General features: G+C 38.8%; 2 protein-coding genes across 3 annotated transcripts in view; both read right to left on the reverse strand.

Moving 5' to 3' along the window:
- The window catches only part of LOC140747675 (uncharacterized), a 37,668-nt gene extending 17,447 nt beyond the window's left edge, over nucleotides 1–20,221 (reverse strand). For both annotated transcript variants that reach the window (XM_073080208.1, XM_073080207.1), the window contains exon 1: nucleotides 20,009–20,221. In XM_073080208.1, the coding sequence (XP_072936309.1) occupies nucleotides 20,009–20,206 (198 nt within the window). In that variant the 5' untranslated portion in view covers nucleotides 20,207–20,221. The remainder of the gene's footprint in view (nucleotides 1–20,008) is intronic.
- The window catches only part of LOC140747680 (protein phosphatase 1L), a 238,542-nt gene that overhangs the window by 147,827 nt on the left and 68,073 nt on the right, over nucleotides 1–22,642 (reverse strand). The window lies entirely within an intron of this gene.

Below are 22,642 nucleotides of genomic sequence, written 5' to 3' on the forward strand. Positions count from 1 at the left end.
GTCACCGGTTCGACTGGTAATTATCATAACCTTGAGGAAGGTGGCCGCCGAGCGCGGCTGCTCGGTCGGCGCGCCCGGCGGGCAACGAAAGGAGTGCAGCCATCGACGACCATCGCGGCAACCGTTCGAATGGAATTCGTACCGAGCGGCGGGTGGCGTGCGCCGTGCTCGTTTAAAGATGGCTACGATAAGGCGCAGTGACGCTCCTCGGGCGCGGGCGTCGTGTCAGCATTGCGCGTGTGTGCGTGCCGGCGAGCCGGTGTGCTGACGCCTGACGCCGTCCCTGGCGCTCCCGCCCCGCGCCCCGCGCCTGCACGTTCCGCAACATGTGCGAGCGTCGACGACTTCGCCCCGACTCGAGCCGCAATATACCAAACACAACAGTCCTCCCGCGTCGAGGCTGCCAGATAAAATGCGCCTTATCAAACCACCAGATAGCAGAGGTGCTGCTCGCTCGTTTAGGTGTCATGGACGCCTCGCGTTGACCGACGGCGATTGACTTGCGCATGAACACAGTCATGCCGACTTGTTTGTTAGCCACTTCAGTGATTTACAATTATGAGTCAATATTATAGTCATTAAACATGAATACTGTCCACAACAACGCTCATCTTTCTTGGTTGTTAAATGTACACAATTAAGCAACTAGTTAGATAGTATCTACTGAACGTTAATATTTAATAGCAGCATTTGTTACTAAACAAAAAGTATATTATGTACCTACGATCGAAATACCTACTCCTAAAATCTGATTCAGGAGGAAATACAAAAATGTAACATTGTGAAATATTTAGGTGTTAAAGTTAAGTTCATTTCTTGCCTTTTTATATAATACTAGCTGACCCGGCAAACGTTGTGTTGCAATATGAATAAAAATTGTTAAGGGTGAACAACCCTTATCACATAGGGGCATGAAAAATATATAGTAACCGATTCTCAGACCTGCTGAATATGCATATAAAATTTGGTGAACATCGGTAAAGCCGTTTCGGAGGAGTACGGTAACTAACTTTGTGACACGAAAATTTTATATATAAGATTATTATGAAATGTCATTAATAATAAATATTGAGTACAAATCCAAATAGAGTACTATACCTAATACACAACACTACCTTACCAAACATGTTTTTCAATAAACCAATTAATAATGATCCAATAAGAGTTTAACTTCACAGTCAAAATCAGATTACGACGTTATGAACAAAAAAAATATCTTCTGCAGGTAATATAGGTCCATCGGAAAAATCTGTTACTTAAAACAAACATAGTAGGCAGGAAACTTTAAGCAATAAACAACTTCGTGGTACAATTAAATTACTTGAAGAAACTCAGAGTTAGAGTATCACGCAGATACCAATATTTTTTAACGAAACATTCCTAATTATTAGAGGATGTACGTCAAAACTATGAAGCGAACTGTCGACGAAGGTCATTCAAGGTGGTAGAACCTGTCTTTGTGTGGCACCACCGCCACACCTATCTTATAGCAATAGTGCTCCCCCTGCCGTGTACTAATCTAATTTAAAGAGTAGTACGTACGTACGTAGAGTAAGTACGTGATATATATGGCGTTCCAACTTAGGTCACAGAGTGAGCAATGTATTTGTAATAAGGTATGACTCTGCCATACCGATTTGAAGTTGTTTCCAAGTATTCATGGGATGCAATGCCCATCATAGGCGGATCAAATCTCTTTCGTTACTTCACATGAAAGTAATATCGTTAAAATAAAATAAAATAAAATAATTTAACTAGAAAATAATTCTGGGTCTAAATCGTTACAGATCACCGTACCCATAATGTATATGAACGCTACATACATTTCATAATAATATGTTTCGTACACTTATTAATTTATTTTCATAACATCTACTTTTTCGCGAGACATCAAACCTAAAACCAACGTAAACAATAATTAAATCGTAAATATTTTTAAAATAAATAAATATAACTTACTAATAATTAGCTAGTATGTAACGTGTGAATGTAGAGTCTTTCCCGAAATCCCGGCCATATGTTATGTAATAGTTATGAGTTCATAAAATATCATGCCCCGAAATCAACTAGGTAATTATATTTGCAATTACATCAATGGTGTCGGTGTATTTAGTTTACGATTTAGTATGTACAGGTATCGCTCTGTCGTAATATCCCAAATGGCCATATGTAGAGTTCATACGGTGCCCCAAAATCAACCGCAAGTGACAGTCTATTAGGTATTGTATAGCAGAAATGTAAAAGGTACTTATATAAAATAATTGGCACGTCTTCCTTTATACTACGTTCGGCGATGTTAGTAAATTGCATATGGCTACACTATACAAGGTAAAAGACTAAAGAAGCACAGTAATAACGAAACCAAATGAAATGTCCTATAACATTACAACTATAAAGGACGTAAAAGTACGTAAGAATTTACTCACATATCGAGTGCGTGTTGGAAGCAGTAGAAACCCAGGAAAGTTGCTACTATATGTCGCAAGAAGCCGTTGAAGTAACATAAGCGCAGCAAATTATCAGGGTCGTGCGACGACGCCGTCGCCGCGGGCCGTGCGGCCGTCGCTGCCTACGCGTCTACCTACCTATGTATATAACTAGCTATGTACCACTGCCTACCCGTGGCGTGTAAACAACTACCGAGCGAGGGCACGCTGCTTGCTCGCAACATCGGCGGAAAAATACGATCGCGGACGTTGCAAAGGACAGCCACTCAACAATACGCTCCGACAACAAAACGAGCCAAGATTCACGCGGCTCGTTCTTAGAATAATACCGGTTGCATTGCACATGAGACTCGAGAATATCTTTGTCTTTAACGTTTACCTGACTACATAACAATAGCGACGTTGCTACTCAAGCGATAACACAATCTATGGTAGATAGGTTAGACATATCTAACTCAAGGTGGTAATCGCAAATTTTTTCCTCGGCGAGTCGTTGGTGGCCCGTCGGTATTAAATCGTCTGCCTGCTTGAAAACGAGTTTCGTTGTGCGCAAGCGCAAGCAGCCGGTCGCCAGCTGCTTTCGTGTCAGGTGGTGAGTGGCTTCGCGGACTCCGCACAAGAACTGTGTCACATCTATTGCACTTGCGCTAAATAGCGGCTGGCACCAAGTAAATTTAGATACCTACGTAAAGTGGAGTCAATTAGCGGACGGCGCACGGTTTTGGTCGTTAGGAGTATAATGATAAGACTTGCAACGTTATTACGAATGTCACCACGAAATCATCGTAGGTACATAAAGTTGATAGGAGGAAACGTTTTGTTACAATTCGTAATAAGCCCTTGAAACTTGGACGTTTCCAATGAAGCGAAAAAACAAAGGTTCGCTTCGGTCGCTTAGGTCATATTTAGATGTTTCGCTCGGCGCCTGCATAGTGAGGTCACTGCGGATCGAGTGCGACGCCCGTTCGCACCAAGCGTCGACAACACATGGATATGGAGTCGGCTGAGCGACCACGCGTACATTACGTGCCGCCTACAAAGCACCACGCCACCACGCGGCCGTCTATCTGCACACAGATTATTATGTGTGTAATATGTTGAATATAGCACTGGCAACGCGCGCCGCTCTTCATTGTTGGCCGGGTGCGTGATGGCTGGCGTGAACACGACCGACCTCTTTTCATTTCAGTGACGCGGATACAGAAAGACCGGGCTACAGCGCTAGACATGCTACGCTATACCAAGGTATTGAATATGATGTTGGACTCTCTATACGAATGTTAATGGAGCACCGAGGTGCGAAATACATATCAAGTACTCCAGGTACATCTAAGTACTTGGTTTTCTTTCCTTATCGTACAGAATTGTAGAAGGTTGCCGATCTTTTATTAATTTCTAAACAAAACTATTCTTAACAGCGGTATGATACCATTAAGCGAAGATCCGAAGTGCTCACGACGAGTAGTAATAGGTTATCCTATGTGGCTTCACAGAATCCCCTCAGCAAGGCTATCGCTGATAACGTTATCTCGGCCGAATGGCGGCGGCACTGGCAATTCAGCGTAACAGCTTCTTACCGCTGCCAACGATTTTCTCTATTCCTTACGTAATATAGGAAAACCGCATAAAACCTAAATCCAATGGAGTGACGCAAATTTCAGAATTATGAACGTCGACGTCGGTAAATGTAAAAGCTTTGAACATGATTTTACGAAATAGTCATTACATCGCGATTATAAGTACTATTACATGTACTATCATTATGTACATACTATGCCAGTAACTATAAGTTACAATGTAATTCAAATTTCATCTAATCAATTACGACTTAAAACCTAAACCAAATAAATAACAAACGCCTCGATACAATGACAACTATTTTTCATTAATTAATAGAAACTACATACTGCAATGTCATCTGTTTCGCTACAGAATAATACATAAATATTTACTATAATTATAATATTTGTACCGACACGTGAAACGTAAGCCACACCGTATTACAATTACAATATCAGCAGCGCTTGCACTACAAGAAACAATTACTCGTTCAATTGAGTCCGTTGGTACTATCTGTACCCTTACCAGGAGTTTTTACGTTTCGACAAATATGACTGTTTTGGTATTTGTTTACGTATTCGCCCATACAAATTCCAATCAGCGCCCCTAGTGGATTGTGTCCGAACTAAAAAATCCTATGGGCCAATACGTAAACAAATACCAAAACAGTCATATTTGTCGAAACGTAAAAACTCCTGGTAAGGGTACTGTTGCTTTACGACCTAATTGTAGATCCCTGCGAACCCGCAAATAGTGAGACGACCTCCTATTAACATTGCAGTACACGTATAAGTATAAGGATAAAGCATTGAAGCAACCCCCTACCTCGCCTGAGCCCCCGGGACCGACGGGAGGCCGCCCCGACCTACTCTTCGAGAATCTAACCTCGGCCTAGGGGTTCTTATATAACCGAGCTATGTACACGTTATACATAGAATCCGTCCTTTCCTGTAGGGCGTTGAAACCATTCCAAGAGTCTGGATCAGAGTTGTTACACATCCACTTATGCCACGAGTAATGTCACGTATGTATGTAAATCGGTATGATACATCGTGCAGTAATTTCCCTGTATTGTATAGATATGTTGTGCATATTGCGTTTTCAACTGAAATACATATTAATATTATGAAACTAGAGGTTTCTATTCTAGAAAACATTTTTCATAAGCTCTCCGCCTACAGCTTTTCCCGCGTTTAAGTTTTAAGCTTTAAAAGTTAGGCATCAAAAGTTTATTAATTATAGCATACATGCCGTTGAATATAGGATATAAAACTGAGACATAACTGTTGGTTAAATTATCGTATGAATGTCGAAACATATGTTTTTTCATTTTACAGATATCTTTAAGTGCTTTGTTACTTTATTTGACAGTGTCTATAGTTGTTAAAAGGTTATTAGAATTTGAGGATTATAAGGTACAGTTAATAAATTGAACCTACGTCAGACTCGGATTCGATTCCAAAATAGATATGCAAATGAAGTTTCAGCGTAAAAACTGACAAATACATTTCAAAGTAACTACCTGTTCTATTTCGGGTTGGATCTACGTTTTTGTATTTGTCACCTACAGGGAAAATTCTATCGTATGAATCTTTCTGTTATATATATATTTAGTTAATTACATTATTTCTGAATCGTGATAATCTAGTAGTATGAATATTGGGACACTGGAGATTCCTGTGTAGATTCGAAATCAAGACATGCATCAATTTCAGATTTTTCGATTTTATGTGCACATTAAACAATAATTGGTATGGCTTTAATGGTAATGGTTAAGTCTAAGGAAATTTGTGTAAGAATGCATAAGGTTTCTGTACATAATCCTTAAATAAGTGTCCCAACTTATTATTGTCTCACAACTGGGCGCAGGTCGCCCCTTTGAATGAAAAAGGTTGAGCATAGCTCTAACCAAAGAATTATATAAAGAAACCGAAACGCTGACTAACGACCGATATCTAATAAATTTATCAGTTTTTGTCTACCAACGATCGAAATTTACAATTTCTAGTAGGCAGAAATTGTCAAATTTCGATCTAGTAGGCAAAACATTGAATAGGTAAACATTGAATTGGTAAAACGCGTAAGGGCACTTTGGATAAGTTCCCTGTAGTGTTAAAGCCTATAAGATTTATCTACATATATACCGCTATAGAAATACGAAAGGATAAAACACCACGTTTTTCTCTTTTGTCAACCGAATTTACTTCTTTGGTAACTATTGACGAGCTATACCTAGTGTTATCAGTAAAAGAAACTGGAAACAAATCATGGAGGTGGTCAGACGTCCTTTTTTTTTTTTTTTTTTTTGTTGACGAGGGGGAAACCTTCAAAAGGTACCCTATGCCGTGGGAGCGACACGGGGTTATGTGGGATTCTTACCGCACTAAAACCCCCCCGGTGGCCGTCCTCGGCGCTGCGTAGAGGACTCCGGGATCTCCAACGGAACGCAACCGGAGTCCACTTGGCGCGTTGCCCCGTCGGGCTCCGCCCAGGTGAGCTTGAAACTCACCACACCATCTGGTGTTCACGACGGTATGAGACCACACATACCGCCGTCCATCCCGGGGTTGCTGGCCGGGCGGTTCGAGCTCCCACTCTTGCCGTCCGCAACCCCGGAAACCCCCTTTTAGTCGCCTCTTACGACAGGCAGGGGATACCGTAGCCCTATTCTGGTCCCGGAACTACAGACGTCCTAGTCACTTCTTAACATCAGGTGAACTGCAAGACCGATTGCTAATCTTATAAAAATAAACGTCAAGTTAACACTTACAATGTAGTCTTTGACATTTCTAGACGGAATTTATTAGGATTGTTTGTTATACGGTATGACGCCTGGCGAAACATTTTGTGCTCATATTACACTCATATCGTGAATACTTTCAATTTTATCTATACTTTATACTAATAATACAATGATAACGATAAAGTGAAAAGATGAACTTTCAGTAAACATTACAGCATTTTAAACACTTTTGCAGATAAGCTACTGACTGCAGATATTATTACATCTACGACTGCGCTTCTAGAGTCGTATTTGTGCCATGGATATATACCTAAGTAAGCCTACGAGCCGAAAACTAGCCGAAAACTTTGGTATAGTTGTCCTTGTAGGTGTTTCAAGGGCTCAAGTACCTTTTTTTATCGAGGGGGAAACCTTCGACGACGAAACCGACGACGTGGGAGCAGCGCCGTGTTATGTGGGATTTTTACGGCACTTAAACCCCCCGGTGGCCATCCTCAACGCTTGTTGGAGATCTCCGGGATCTCCGATGGAAGACGGAAGTCCCGGAAGTACAGGGACAAGGGCTCAAGTGTGTAGGTACACAAATTGACAAAAATTAACAAAATCCATCATATGTATACCAATCTACTTCAAAACAGTAGACGTGACTAAAAAAATAGTTTCTACGGAAGCCAGGAAGTACCTACGTGTTGTTAAGAGAATAGTTAGTAGTGGGTATTTTTAATCCTATCAAAATCGTGGCAATTACTTTTTTCGTGCGATTCGAATTGTGCGAGCTCTCGTATCGCGTTCTTATTGGGCACACTCTGCCGATTTAGATCTGTGTTAGTAGTCATGTTATAAACATTGTAACACTAGTTACTAGAAGTTATATTGCAGATGTTCACAAGAAATGGTGATTTGACATTACGAGAGGCCTGACATTTCGTCTTTTATATACTCATTTGCTTCCGACTAACCTTTAGAGCCAATATTAGACGATCCGATAACGGATCGGAAGGAACACGGAAATGCCGTATAATGGAACAACCCAATTAAAATACAATCGCAGCCTTAATTGTATTCAGCGTCATCTATTTTTAGTAACTAAAATAGAGAAAGTAACATAAGGATTTAATAATTTGGTAAAAAAAAATCAGCTTAAATATTATAATGACCAGCGAAACCAGTTAAAAATGAGGTTTTTAATTAACACAATTTGATGTTTCGTCTGAGCATATGAGATACGATACAATAAATGCAATATGGGCGGCCCTAGGTGGAAATTAGAAGAAAATGTATGTATAGGTGCTATATTGTGCGCGTATTTACTCATTGACGCTACTGAAGAAGTGACGATGTTAGAATCGTTATCGGGAGTGTATGAGAATGTCGATGTCATCGGGTATCGTCTTTCGACGTGCAATATACCTGATCGGATGATGTAGAGTCGCTATTATACGTAGATACATGTTGTGCGTACGACTCGCATTGTTTTGTGAAGGTATTGCGCTTCATTTATTTGATGAAGTAATTATAAACAAGTGTTTTAACCTCTATGAAACAGTTGTTGGTGTATGTTCTACTATTTAAGTTTCAATTCTGTTCCTAAGTTTTAAATGTAAATGTGAGTGTTTTACGAAATATAATAAAAATTAAAATAAAATTTAAATTATTACAAAATATGGCCACTTTTGATAAATCTAATTGTAGATAAAATTATACAACACAATATAAATCTTGATTGACTATCAAAAAATAGCAAACAAACATCGTTTCACGGTCCTATACATTGGTGAGATTGATAACATTATCAATAACTTCATAATTCACGAATTAGTTCGTAAAATAATTTCGTTAACACAAACGTTTGCTTAGAACGAAGAGGTAAGTAATACGAGCAGCATTAGTAATCGTGATAAACTGCGCCAGATGTCCTAAGCCCGACCAGTTAGACGCTAGTCGCCGGTGAGTGAGCCCCAATTATAGCGTGCTACATGTATGGCTCGGGCAGGGTTGTGGCAAAACGAGCAAAAGCACCCACCACGCCAGCTGCGCCACAGCTGCCGCGCACCGCCCGTGAGCTAACAATCTTAACATGGGGTGTTCCCATTCGTACTTACTGTACCGTACTTGCGAGCGTACATGCAACTTGCTTGGACTTTTTCTTGTCATTAAGCTTATCTTTCGGATTACGTAGTATTCAGGTTGGTCTAATTTTCCAGTTAACGAAGTTTCTTAAGATGATATTGTGATATTGGCCTCCGTGTAAAAGCATAAAATGTTGACTAAATATAAAAAAAATACAAAGGTATACAATTCTATCTATACCCGAAAATATATATACAAACATAAAGTCAATAACAAAGTTTAATTTCCATCGAGTCTGACAGGATCAGAATCTGTTAAAACGTATTTAATTTTGCAAGATCTGTTGATACAGATGGCATTGCAGGCATTGGCACTACTTATGTTTACATGCAGAATGCATTTGTTGCTATGAATGAAGAAATAATTACAAAACAAATTAATGACGTCACAAGAACCATATCATCTCCCTCGCAACTAACGTCAAGTGATGTACGATAACGACGCTTCGGTAACCATATTGGCGAGACCGGGAGAGTGAAACGTGCGGGGGGACCGGGGTAAAGCAATCCATATAGCCGCAGGTGCCAATATACTTCCCACGATTTTAAAAGATGTAGATGTTCCATACAACATAGGTTTGGGTACAGAAAAATAAAGCAAGCTTGTTTAACAGACTTCATTCTACCTATTTTATCTACCTTTTGTAGATAGCAGTTATATTATCTTATTTGCCGATAATAACGCGCACTGGCAGCATACGAAGCATTTTCGCTTAGTTTATAAGAAGAGACACAACCAGACCGACTTTAAAGCAAATGTTACTTAGTATATGTATTGTCAAAAAAGTCTTTACTTATTTATAGAAACACAAACTATACCATATTCGGACAACATTTAGACCGATTGTTGCTTTAGCTTAACATTTCTGTCTATCCAAAAAATAGTATGCTAGACTACAGGTAAATACGAGTATCCGTAGATGGTTTTGGTTTAGTTTGTAATTGAAATAAACAAATAATTATAAATGATAAAATCTTAACAATTCGCTCGAGCCAGTAGCCGCCTTTCGCGACTCCTTTACAATCGTATAACAAACTGTATTGTGTTCTAGTATGTCGTTGTAACTTAGTCCTAAGCTTAAACATACCATCCCATCCAAGTTGGTAGCAGAGACCTCTAAATATCGAATGAGCGTGTTAAATCAAAAGAAATGAAGCATTTACGAATAGATATAGGTAAACCTTACCTTGATAAGTAGGGATAAGTATTTTCTATCCGACACGCGAATTGTTCAACCGTCTAACCACATTTAACATTGGTGTCTCTTACTTGCTTCTTAGTTTTTGCCCGGTAAGCCTGTCTTAACTTTTCTCTATTGACACGAATTATCCGCTTTGTGAAGCATGAATGTTTGAAGATATATAGGTTACAGAACGTTTCTTTAAACACATTGATTTACAAATTAAATGTATCCACTTTGTTTCTTACTTCCCTGCGTAATATTATCCAATACATTGGGTCGATTAGAGTATCATAGGACCGCGATTTGATAGGATACCACGACTCAAATCTTCACCACAAGTCTGCAATGTCGATTGCGTTCTTGCATACCACGGGACATATGTATAAGAGTAAAAGCAAAAATTCGTGTGTATAATAAAGAAAAAACAAGCCTCACTTCACAGGGGACATATGCAGCTTTTAGATACGATTTTTGTACGTACCTATTAGTGTAATGTTAACTCTACGAACTGATGTTACTGGAAGGTTGTGGAAGAGCGGGGGATGGGTTGGATCAATACCACCGTAACACATCTCTGCTTCCGCTGCTGTGATCCACTGTGAAAGATGTGAAAGCATTTTCAACTAGTCGTGAGCCATCACATATTATTCATATGGTGCAGTCGATGGTTAAATCGTCTGAAATATTTGTGAATACATACGGTTAGTGTTGGTATGGGGTTGCAGGACAGTTACAGAATTTACTCTAAAATAGGTCACATAAGATAACAGTTATAGAAACTGTTTTTTATATTTTTGTATCGTGAAAACAAGCACATGAGCATATTTTCACGGTACGGAGATTCTAGCAGCTATTTTTAAATTTTCGTCACACGCCTAAATTTTATTCATTTGTACACTTTGTACTCACAACGACCTAAGAATTGATGATTTTACGAGAGTGAGGCCACTTTCGAACTTGAAACGTTCATTTGGACCATTTGTCCTATGTTTCCTCATATGTTGTATACTCGACCACATAGATAAAATTCTCGAGTTCATACTTAACATTATATATTATGTAAAACTTTATCTATTAGTCACCGGTTAACAGCTAAATTACCAAACTAATTTTAGTGAAATTTAACACCAAGGTAATTTGAAAGAATCCCAAGAATAGGTAGGTATGGCTATATGACTCTATCCTTAAACTAACATAGCGGGTAATAAAATGATTGCAATAATTATAGGAATAGCGTTGGTTATTAAATTATAGCAGTATAAAAAAAATATTTCGAGTAATCGAATTTTGCAAATTAAAAAAGTTTAAAAAAGTTTAATGTAAATTTTACGTCACTGTACTGTACATTGTTATGCACCAAAGTTGTGATTAAAGTAAAATATTTCCTACTAATATTATTAACCATAAAGTTAAGTTTCCAGACATGATCTTTATAATGTTACACAATCTCAAACTCTCCGTGCTTTGATTGTAGCGGCACTTACCTACTCTGGATTGTGGTTTGAAGGAAAGGGATAGAGATATGTCTGCTATCTACTAACATACAGCATTCCAAAATAGACCTCGGGGATGGGGAAACCACAGAAGATCGAAATATTAACTTTTGATAGTACGAAGGTTTCTGTTGTAACATCGACAACTGATTTCTTATCAGGCGCAAAAGAAACTTGATATGGAACCGAGTGTGTCATAAGCCCGCCATTAAACTGGGGTCTAATGAAGGACCAACTCGGGGAACAGAGTCGGGACTAAATCCAAAATCAATACCAGGACCAAGTCCGGAGTCGACGCCAAAAGTAATGCTATTTTTTCATTCATACAGGGATTTGAATGGAATTAACTATATTTATTTTTTTATTCGATTCATGTTCACAGTACCTACACATGTTATATAGGGTGGCGCAAAATTAATCATCCCATTTTGTTTTTGAATAATTTTTGTACTGAATAAAAAAAGTGATTTTGAGAAATAGAAATCTTTATCAGGAGCTGTAACTTTTTTTTTGCAAATTAGAAAATATGATATCTATCAAATGTCTTCCACCAGCGTTGATACAATTTTGCGCCCGTTTTATTATATTTTTCTCGACTTTCCTTAACATTTCCGCCGGTAACACTTCGCATTCCAGTCGAATATTCTCAAGAGCTGCGATTGTGAGGCTTGTTGCTGTTGTTGAGTCATCATATCCACTTAAAGTCACTGCCTGGTGCGCCGTTCATGCGGGAGGACTGATCGGGACTTATTTTTTGAGGACGCCATTGTTACTGGCGAACGCTACATGATAAAAGATTTGTTTCTACCGAAACACGATGGTGCAACCACACAAACAGCACGAGCCACTATGGATATTGTGAAGAAAGCGTTTCCTGGTCGCGTAATGTCCCTTTTTGGCGATTTGGCATGGCGAGCAAGATCGCCTGAATTAACCATCCCAGACTTCTTCCTTTGGGACTACTTGAAGTCACGGGGCAATTGCAGCTCTTAACGAGAATATTCGACGGGAATGCCAAGTGTTAACGGCGAACTTCTTAAGGATAGTCGTGGAAAATTGAGAGATTTTTTACTTTTTTTCGAATCTTTTACACCACACGCACAAAGTCGCGAACTAGATCTTGTCTGCACATAAGTTCCTGAACCACAAATAGAGGTGCAGAGGACCATATTTTGTTTAAATATACGTAGCTTTTATGTAGTTATACTTTAAGGTACTTTTACCTGCTATTAACGTTCGGTGTTAGGAATGTTTAAGTGTTCATGAAAGTGGAGGTTAATTTTTTATCGAGCTAACAACTTCTTGTACTGCACGCTACCAACACGTCCAGTCGTCCATTGCTTAAACGCTAAGGGAATTATGATTTCCTAGAAGGGTGACACGATATGAAGTGTACCTACGTACGTGGAATAAAGAATACCCAAGTAATAATATTTGTATTTAAAAATGGCTTAATTGGTCAATACCATTTCATAGTATTAGGCTGATTATCCACTGGCTGCTATAGCTAAGGGATAGTTTCGTAAGCTATAATTCGGTCGCTTAAGCTACAGAACAGTTGCTTAACACACTACCACTTGGGCGTCCAATTTATTGTTCGAATGACTGACGAACGGGACATGTTTAATTTTCGAGTTTCAAGTCGATTGTCTAAGTAAATAAGGTAAATAGGTAAATAAGCTATTAAATAGTCGAGAAACTTTTGATAGTGGCATTAACCACTGCTTAGTTGCTTAAATTGTAGTCAATGAGCGGTCAGCCTTAAAGTTACAGTATCAAGAAGTCAAATGTAAACTTGTTTTTTCTATGCTAAAGACTAAGATGGAACGCCTTGTAATGTTCTTAGAATCACATGCTTGAATCAAGCCCCACACAAGCACAACATTTACGTCTAAAAATACTTGTGACGTGTTACTAAGCCTCCCGCTGGGGATTTTCTGTCTCGTGTTAGAACGTATAGGTAGGTACAACTTTACCCTGTCTGCCTAAGTTTTTAATTTGGTACTTAATTTGCTCTAAAAATGATACTAACTGTATCAATCCTAACCTTAATCCTTCATCTGCTGGTCTGGAATCGAACCCGGAACCTGGAAGTAACAGTGAAAACCGATATGGTGATCGATCTGTCACGTGAGTAGTTGAAAAACGATTGTGTCCTGTGCAAAAACTATTTCTTCTGTTTATCAACTCCATTTAAACAACTTTTTGCATGGCGAAACATTATGACGTCAGTATACATTTTATTTATTTTGCCGAAAAAAATAACGTTTGTTACATCAATTGCTTCTAGTTTTATTCAAACCGTTCGTCCATATTTTGATCCCGAACTGATCTCAAAATTAATATGGCGCTTAGTTCTACTTGTCTTTAAAGACGAGGTTTTTTTTTAATTATACGACTAGCTGACCCGGCAAACTTTGTACCGCCTCAAAATGTATTTATCAGATATATTTCATATAAAATATAGCCTAGTTACTCGTGGATAATGTAGCTTTCGACTGGTAAAAGAATTTTTAAAATCAGTCCAGTAGTTTTTGAGCATAATCATTACAATCAAACAAACAAACAAAGTTTGCCTCTTTATAATATTAGTATAGATTAAAGTAGGAAGCGAGAATGCAGTCCACCAGATTGTAAGTTGTCTCTGCCGTCCATGGCAACTGTAATCAGTTTCATATATAAGAGTTGTTCTACCTGAAGCCGACCTCTGAAACGTTAACACTCCTGAGCACTAGAGTCGCCTCGTATATAGGTCAGGAGACATCCACACCCATCTACCAAAACAAAAGTACCTACTGCTCCACGATAGAAATAGGTGTGGCAATGGTACCTGCTCGGTCAGTACTGGATTCTATTTAAATGTGTGCCTCGACTGTCATGTTAAGAGCAAATCGTTTACCTGGGATTTGCTTTAAATTTTTTCCGGTTATAACTTCCTACTTGGTCTTGAAATAGATCTACTATGAACCATTGTGTAAGTTGGATACCTATTTAGTCCTAAATTTGTGTCCCTTTCAATATGTGACGTTCAGGTCAGTGGTAATTATGTTTAAGTTGGAAAATTAGAGTTTCTCACATTAATTGCGGCGGCTTACTCCTTTCAGCCAGCCATTCAAGGCTATGTCGGTAACTTTCGCTCTTCCCTGTCATTTCATCGTTACGGTTTCTGTCGCATGAGAAATATCGAACAAAATTGTCGCGATAGCTCGTTGAGTCACTTTTAGTTTACGCGTGAGACCACGTCTCGACGCTCTATGTCATCGAATATCATATATGCGCTATCGATCTTGATACTACATCCTTTCTATTCTATCTGCTTGGACACATCGTCTAAAGCGGTGAACAATTCAGCGATTATACTTTAGTATATCTCACTTTTTCCTGCCTTTGAAGATGAGTTCGCACTAAAGTTCGTTTCGTATTTTCCATTTTGTGTCGTCCCATCGCTACATTTACGTTAAAGCCGTGCACGGTTTTTCTTTTCAATGTTTTGCACATTTTAAATATAATAAGGCATAAAGTTTTAAATATATTTGAAATAAATTATCCAGTTTCAACGGTATGACGTTAATACCCTGGAAGGGGGGAGGATGCTAGTGTGGGACGCTACGTGTGTCGACACACTGGCTCCTTCTCACCTACAGGCGTCTTCCTCTGGCGCGGGGGCGGCGGCTACTGCTGCTGAAAACGCCAAGCGTCGTAAATATATTAGTTTATGCAATAACTATATATTTGTGGCGTTTGGTGTTGAAACTTTGGGTCCATGGGGTCCGGATGCTTGGCAGTTGTTTAAACAGCTGTCAACTCGTTTGGTCGACGTCTCTGGGGACCCGAGAGCTGGCATGCATTTTGCTCAAAGAATTGGTATAGCAATTCAGAGAGGAAATGCTGCCAGCGTCTTGGGAACCTTGCCCAAAGACAGTGATGGCGACAATTTTTTATGGTAGTTTTTTTGTTTTTATATTTTTGTTTTTCGTTTTTGTATATATGTAAATTTTGTAAATAAGTTATTTTGTATGTGTAGTTTAATTTATTATTTTTAATTTTCTGTAAATTTAATTATAATTGTAAATATTTTTCAGTTAATAAATGGAATGAGTGAAATGTCCAGTTTCAATATTGTATATCTTTTAAAAAATCTTGTAAAAAGGATGCTATACGTTATACTCGTACGTTTTATTTTATTACCCGCCATATCTATTGGCATAGTCGTGTTAAAGGTTAAAAAATGTTGACCCTCTCTTGGACCATATGACCTAGTTAACAAAACCAGTCGACTAGTACATACTGCGGTTCGAGTGGGTACATAATTAAAGAAATAAATTCAGGTGTATATTAATAGTTGCCAAATTTAGTTGCATAAAGTTCAAGTAAGTTACCCTTAGCACTAATATTCGCGAGGTTTCGATAAGCATATTAGTATTCTAGAGGCGTCGGTAAGTAGATTGAAATTTCAGTTCCGGTTATGGGTAATGCGTTTAATTCCCACATAATTCCCACGTTATAAAATACAAGGATCTCTATATAGATGTAATCTAGGCGACATTTCTATTTAATTTAAATGGAGTCTCCATTTAAATAAATTAGCCTTATGCGAACGGGTTGGCAAAAATTTACTGAAGTACGATAAAAAATATTAGGTCAAAATTACGAGCAATGAAAAACCTGAATGGATAAATTCCGCGCAATAGAACCTTTCAATAGATGTCCTCCTTCAATAGACGGCAGAATAATTGTTCTAATAGGCGAGGTATTTGTCTTGTCACGCCTTAGGCTTACCCCATAAACATACAGCCTGCAGGGCATCCTCTCATGCGCTGTGGGCTGGTGGAGGCACAGGTGGAGGTGGATTAGTGGCAACCCAATTGGCAGAAGTTTTAAAGCCGCTTGAAGGCTTCTAACATAGCTTAACGGCTACTATCTAATGATAACAGACGAGACCGATTAATTTTCGTGTTCTCCGCATGTTGAAAACACTTGAATTGGAATACTATAATAAACAATAGATAGTGTGTAAACACGTCTTGTTTTCGATATCTATAGTCGTGAAATAATATTTGATTCATTCGTGAAAGTGTGTGATTCATTCGTGATGTGAAAGAATATTTGATTCATTCGCCTTTATATTCAGAAAATCGATATAGTCAAGTAAAAAAAAGGTTACTGGTTCTACCAGTATATTTCGACCGCGGAGGTATCGCCGTCACACCTATTTTAAGCGTGAAATAGTTCTTCGGTGAAAAGGTGTGGATTTCAGCTGAGTTATGTGAGGTGACCATCCTCAGGAGTAGCAACATGCCTGTTAGGGGTTACAATACCTGTTTTATATGGAGTTGGTTACCACTTATCATCAGGTGGACAGCATGGTCGTTTGCGACATAACGAATATATGTACTTAAATCTAAATATATATAACTCAAAGGTGACTGACTGACGTAGTGATCTATCAAAGCACAGCCCAAACCACTGGACGGATCGGGCTGAAATTTGGCATGCAGGTAGATGTTATGACGTAGGCATCCGCTAAGAAAGGATTTCGATCAATTCTACCCCAAGGGGGTAAAATAGGGGATGAAAATAGTACTTATAAATATGAAAATATTAAAATATTAAGCCGCGGGCAAAAGCTCGTATTATATATCTACGAACAGTAGGAGCCTGAACATTATATAGTTAGCGATTGTTCAAAAACGTCCGCTGCCGTCCCTGAATGCCTTACGTCAACTTCGTATAAAAGGGGTCGCAGGTGCGATGGGTCCCGGAGGATAAAGATGGAATACCTGTCCCTATCATAACAATTACCTACTAGATAAGGTAGTCTCTAAAAGGCGAACGTCTTCAAATACTGGATAGTATGAACCTATGTATAAATCTATGTGACTGTAGACTAATGTGAATAAAATAAGTAATTTAAGGTCAGCGTTTTGGGCTTGATCGATCCAATAAATAACAATATTTTTTCCTTATAGCAAACAATTAAGCCTAATTTTTATTTCATTTTACCTATCATACAAATAGTTAAACCGACTATGACGAGGATTTCACGCAACATTAACAATTTATAGGGAGCGACATCGGTTCCTTTTTGTGCCGAATCGAATGTTTAGATAGGGTTCATTAAGAAAAATCAAAAAACCGTTCACTCTGCTTCTGCCGCTTGCAAATGGACCCATGAAAGAGCAAAGCAATTGATAAGTATATCAACTTTAATAGTTAAGATTAAGGAATTCTTTATTTATTTCTTATATTCACAAAATGAAGTGTTACTAAGAGTAATGATTTAATGTGTCCAAGCATCGAGCGTAACATTTGAGTTAAAGGTTGACGTAGTGTGGATAGTTGTGCTTAGCTATAGCTACATATAGAGCTATAGAGTATAGACACATACAATAACGTATATTTCCAAGTCGGGCAGGCACGCAAGAATTAACTAATTTAACAGGTGTGTCAGGGGCGCACCTCGGGCTGACATTGGAGTTAGCACGAGTTCGGTGCTCGCTGGCATGAGTAAAGCCTATATCGGTCATATGCGATGTTTTAGAACAAGTGAGGTACTTGTTCTTTAAACAAAATCACCGAACTGCTTCTCATATTGAGTAAATATGTTATGTCCGTCAAGGATTAAACGTCATACTTAATTCGATTATATTTCAATAAAGTATATATAGATACATAGGTATTGTATACCGATATCTACACTTTCCATACCTATATGCAATACATTATCATACTCTTAAGATGTAAATATATTAAGAAGCTAATTGTAAGAAGATATTGCTATACTATCTAAACGTTAACTATTTTACTGATAAATATCGAATCAAATTGTTTAGTTATAATTTGAGGTTAGTACAAGTTTAAGTTCCAATACGGTTTAATTCTATTGAAAAGTAACTCTCACGTACGTCTCAAATAGAAATTTTCTTTTTTGTCGGCGACCGCCTAAAAGCAGCAAATTTAGCAAATACTAGCTGGAAGTCCCGGGTCGACCACTCCTGCGGGGAGCGCCACCACCCTTCTTGTCACCCACCCCCAACTTTCACTCTCTTGTGCGTTGGGATCTCGGCCTGCTACGACTATGAAAAACTGTTAGCGCCTGGCCCCCGGCAAGCAGTTACGAATCTATTCTTGGTAGGTTTAAGTACGAATTTCGCTTACGATAAGCAACGAGGCCGAGAGCGGTTTGAACGATGCGTCTAGGGTGTACTAAGTCCTGATATAACAGCAGGGAATTATGTGACATTACAGTACAGGATAAGGGCCACATTCGTGTAACGAGAGTCGCACACGTTTTCACGCACCGAGCGCTGCTGGTGAAGACAACACCGGACGAGCGCCGGATCCCTCGTCGGCGGGCAACTCACGCTAACATCGTCTCGCATCGCTAACATATTTTCATGTAGGCGAGTGAAGTATACGACAATGAAACTATCATTTTCACAGTGAACAATTGCGGTAAATGCTGGGGTCGCACACACGCTGTTTCAATACGTCATTGCAACAAACAACGTTACGGTTGTAATAATATTTAAGAGTTAACAAGTTTATATAAGTCAGTCACGTTTCCACTTACCAACCCTAGCAGTAGGTACCTATGACATTTAATTTAAGTGTGAAAATTTTGCAGGTGCGAGTATCTATTTCATACTTTAAAAAACAGACTAAAAGTAAAATAGGTAAGCACATTTTCTATTCCCTTCTTGACCATGATGAAAAAAGATAAAAAATATTGCAATTTAAACTAGCAAATAAAGCAGTGATATTAAAGAAATTCTTTGCTACTAATGGTAATATGACCAAAGGAGCGGCAACTTCATATAAGTGCATACCTACTTCGTGTACTTATTGAAATACGTCACTGTGGTTACCTTTTGGTAAGCAACGAATTTAATCTTTGTTGGTAAATGTCAAAGACGTTGAAAAGCAGTTAGAACTAAATCCCTTACACGACTAGTCTAGAATGAAGTACCTACGTAAGTGTCGGTATCTTATATACCTATTGTAAATAGGAACGACGCAAGAACAGAGCAAAGACAGAGCAGAGCCGAGGTCGGGCGCGCCCGTGTTGTCGTCGTCGCGGGCGCCCGCGCCGACCCTACGCCTCACGCGATAAGGCGCACATCGCCGCGCGCGCTCGCTGACCTCACCGCACCGACAAATAATAAATATGTAACACTGATAAAGCCGCAGAAGCGTTGACCGGTAAGTATTTAGGGATTCTCGTTTGGCAAACATTCGACGGGTCATCGCGCCCCAGCGCCGTCGGAGGCCGACACTTTCGAGGAGGAGATACCTACCGGCACGGTCGACCACCGGCTATTTCTGGTCGGCCGTCGACTGGACAAAGTCAAAATATTCAGCAAAGCCGGCGCCCGCTCGCCGACCCCACTCGGTCGGTCCCCGAAGAGACGCAAAGCGAAGAAATAATTTGAAGGTCGAGTGTGATACGTACCTGTGCGCGGGCGGAGGTGGTGTCGCACGTCTCGAACAACACTCGTGTCGGGTGGCGCGCGGCTGACTGGCGAGGCGGGCAGCACCGAGCGTCGCCGCGGCAGCAGCGGCCCGCGCCCGCACCCCGCGCCCGCCGCTGCATTCCATGCGTGCGCCCGCCGCCGTCGGGAGAGCCGCCGCTCGCCGCTTCCACTGACATCAGCACATCACCGGTGGCTGTGCCAACGCCCCATATCTCGCACGCACGCCGCTCTACTGTCACCTCTGTGTGACCCTCACTGATTCATTACCATATCCTTACCACTTCTTTACCCTATTGCGACCTCACAATCAACGAAATTGAAGTACCTATTGTTGCGTGACTTATCCAGAGTTTCTTTACAAACCGAGCAAAACTTACAACAAAGACGTACCTATAAAGCACGTAAGTGGTGAGGGTTCAAAGACAATTAACTACATCACATAAATAATTTAACAATTTAAAATTTTATGGGCCTTTATGGAAATTGGAAAATATTTGCTCAGTAATAATAATAAGAACATTTTATTATCCCCTAAACATATTACTGTGACATATTATTGTGACTGTAGAACATAATCACAATATAAAATATAAGTGTGCTTATTGTTGTATTAACCATGTTATACATTTTTTATGCTTGTTTCGTATGCTGTCGTACTTTTTACAATAACAATAATTTTATTATCTGCTAACAAATAGGTAACATTTCCAGTATTATACGACAGACAAAGATATATTTTGAACAGTCCCTTACACACAGCAAATGGCGGCTTAGTGGATCAAATACACCGTGTGTTAGGGAAGGGGATTCAATTCCGGTAGCAATAAGACATTCTCTATTTTATATTAATAGAATGTTTGTGATTCAGTTCACATAATGCGTTCCGTAATAGTTATCTAAAATCTATTAAAGAAAATAAAAAATTCGATGTTCCTGCCGATTGACATCGGCAAACAAACCCATATGCATTGCTATATACGAGGACTGAGTCGTGACACCTGTTTTATAAATGTCTCCCTTGGCCACACCTTCCAAATATGCCCTAAATAGACCATAGCAGCGCTAGAACTGGGTGTGGCGTTAATGTCGCACCAGTTTAACAAGAAATGCTAACGAGAACAAGAGATTTTATTAATTAACAACTGTAAAAAAAAAGTGAGGGACATCCAGACAGCGGTCATGGATACATTAAAATTAAAAAAAAAAACAGTCTTTTGTAAATATATAGTTTCATTATTTTTTGAAGACGTTTAAAAAAAGAAAAATGCAAACTTAGAACTCTATCTTTTATAAACTTAGAGCTCTATCTCTAGCTCTACCTACAGGTCAAAGTATAAAATATGACACTGAAAAATGTTCAATGAAAACATCAAGTTCCATCACGTTTTAGTATTTCTGCTTAGATCGAACCCGGTTCCTCTGCAGGTGCCATATGAATCGACGCTGTAAATCTTGCTAAAATCTCACAAGAGCACAGTTTAATACAAAATACCACTGTATTTTATATTACTCACAGTGCTTTTCGGATAATTTTTAGAATTATCTCTGCGATTAATACGGTTAAAACGTTAAAATTAGGATTTAATTTAGCCGAGAATCAAACCCGCTACACGCAGTGTATTACTATTGTTCGTAAATGTTACGTTATGAAGCCAGTACATTTAATATATCTAATCTTAATACTTAGAACTTTTAGTTGAAGCGTTTCATAAAGTGTTGACAACGTTAAAGACGTTGAGTCACACGCCGGTTCATTCTAATATTCTTCAAAACAACACCAATTTAATTTCAAGAGAGAGATTTCAATGATGGGTGAACAATGCCATCTGTTGTCACATGGCGGAATAAAAGCCCCTAACAGGACCTGAAAGCTCTGAAGCTCAATCCTCACGTTAAAAATGTTTAAACTCGGTATTGTAAAAACCCGACTAATTGTAGTTCTATTTATTGAAAACATTTGTCTAATTTTAGTTTGAGGAATAGTATTTAAAATTAAAATAGCTAAATCGAAAAAAATCCACACAGATCAAATAGAAGATATTCATACAAGATAAGCTTAACTTAGGGCTTGTTAAGAGGTCATCACAATCCTCACCCTAGTACGTCTGCCCAAACATGCGTTAATATAGGAAAAGGTCCTAGACCGGTTCCAGTAAAACCCGTACTCTGCTTGTTCATTGTTTGAGATATTCTAATAATTTACAGCATTTTATTCAGGCCACGTTCATTGTTTGTTTTGTGATAGACAATATAAGAAAAATATGCAAGTAACACTTTCACAATGCTGTTTCCATGTTAGGTGTGTGTTGAGGTTTCAATGAAAAAGAATCATTTAATACTCCTGCTGGTATATTTTAGCAATTACTTATTTAAGAATAAATATTATATTAGCAAAATTGTCTAGTGGCTTTTGATTTCTAAAAAATAAACCTTCTATAATATAAATATCAACCTTCTCCGTGAATTGGGAACTAAGTATAGTTTGCAACTTTCAGAATCCGAAATGAAATGTTCGTTCAACAATGATAATAACAACAAATAATCATATTATAAAAATAATGATTTTTCACACTATAAAGTAAATTTAACCAATAAAGTAAGTACATATATAT

This window comes from Epargyreus clarus, unplaced genomic scaffold (genome assembly GCF_041222505.1).
Source record: "Epargyreus clarus isolate Ecla_fem2 unplaced genomic scaffold, WU_Ecla_fem_2.2 ptg000015l, whole genome shotgun sequence".
NCBI lineage: Eukaryota > Metazoa > Arthropoda > Insecta > Lepidoptera > Hesperiidae > Epargyreus > Epargyreus clarus.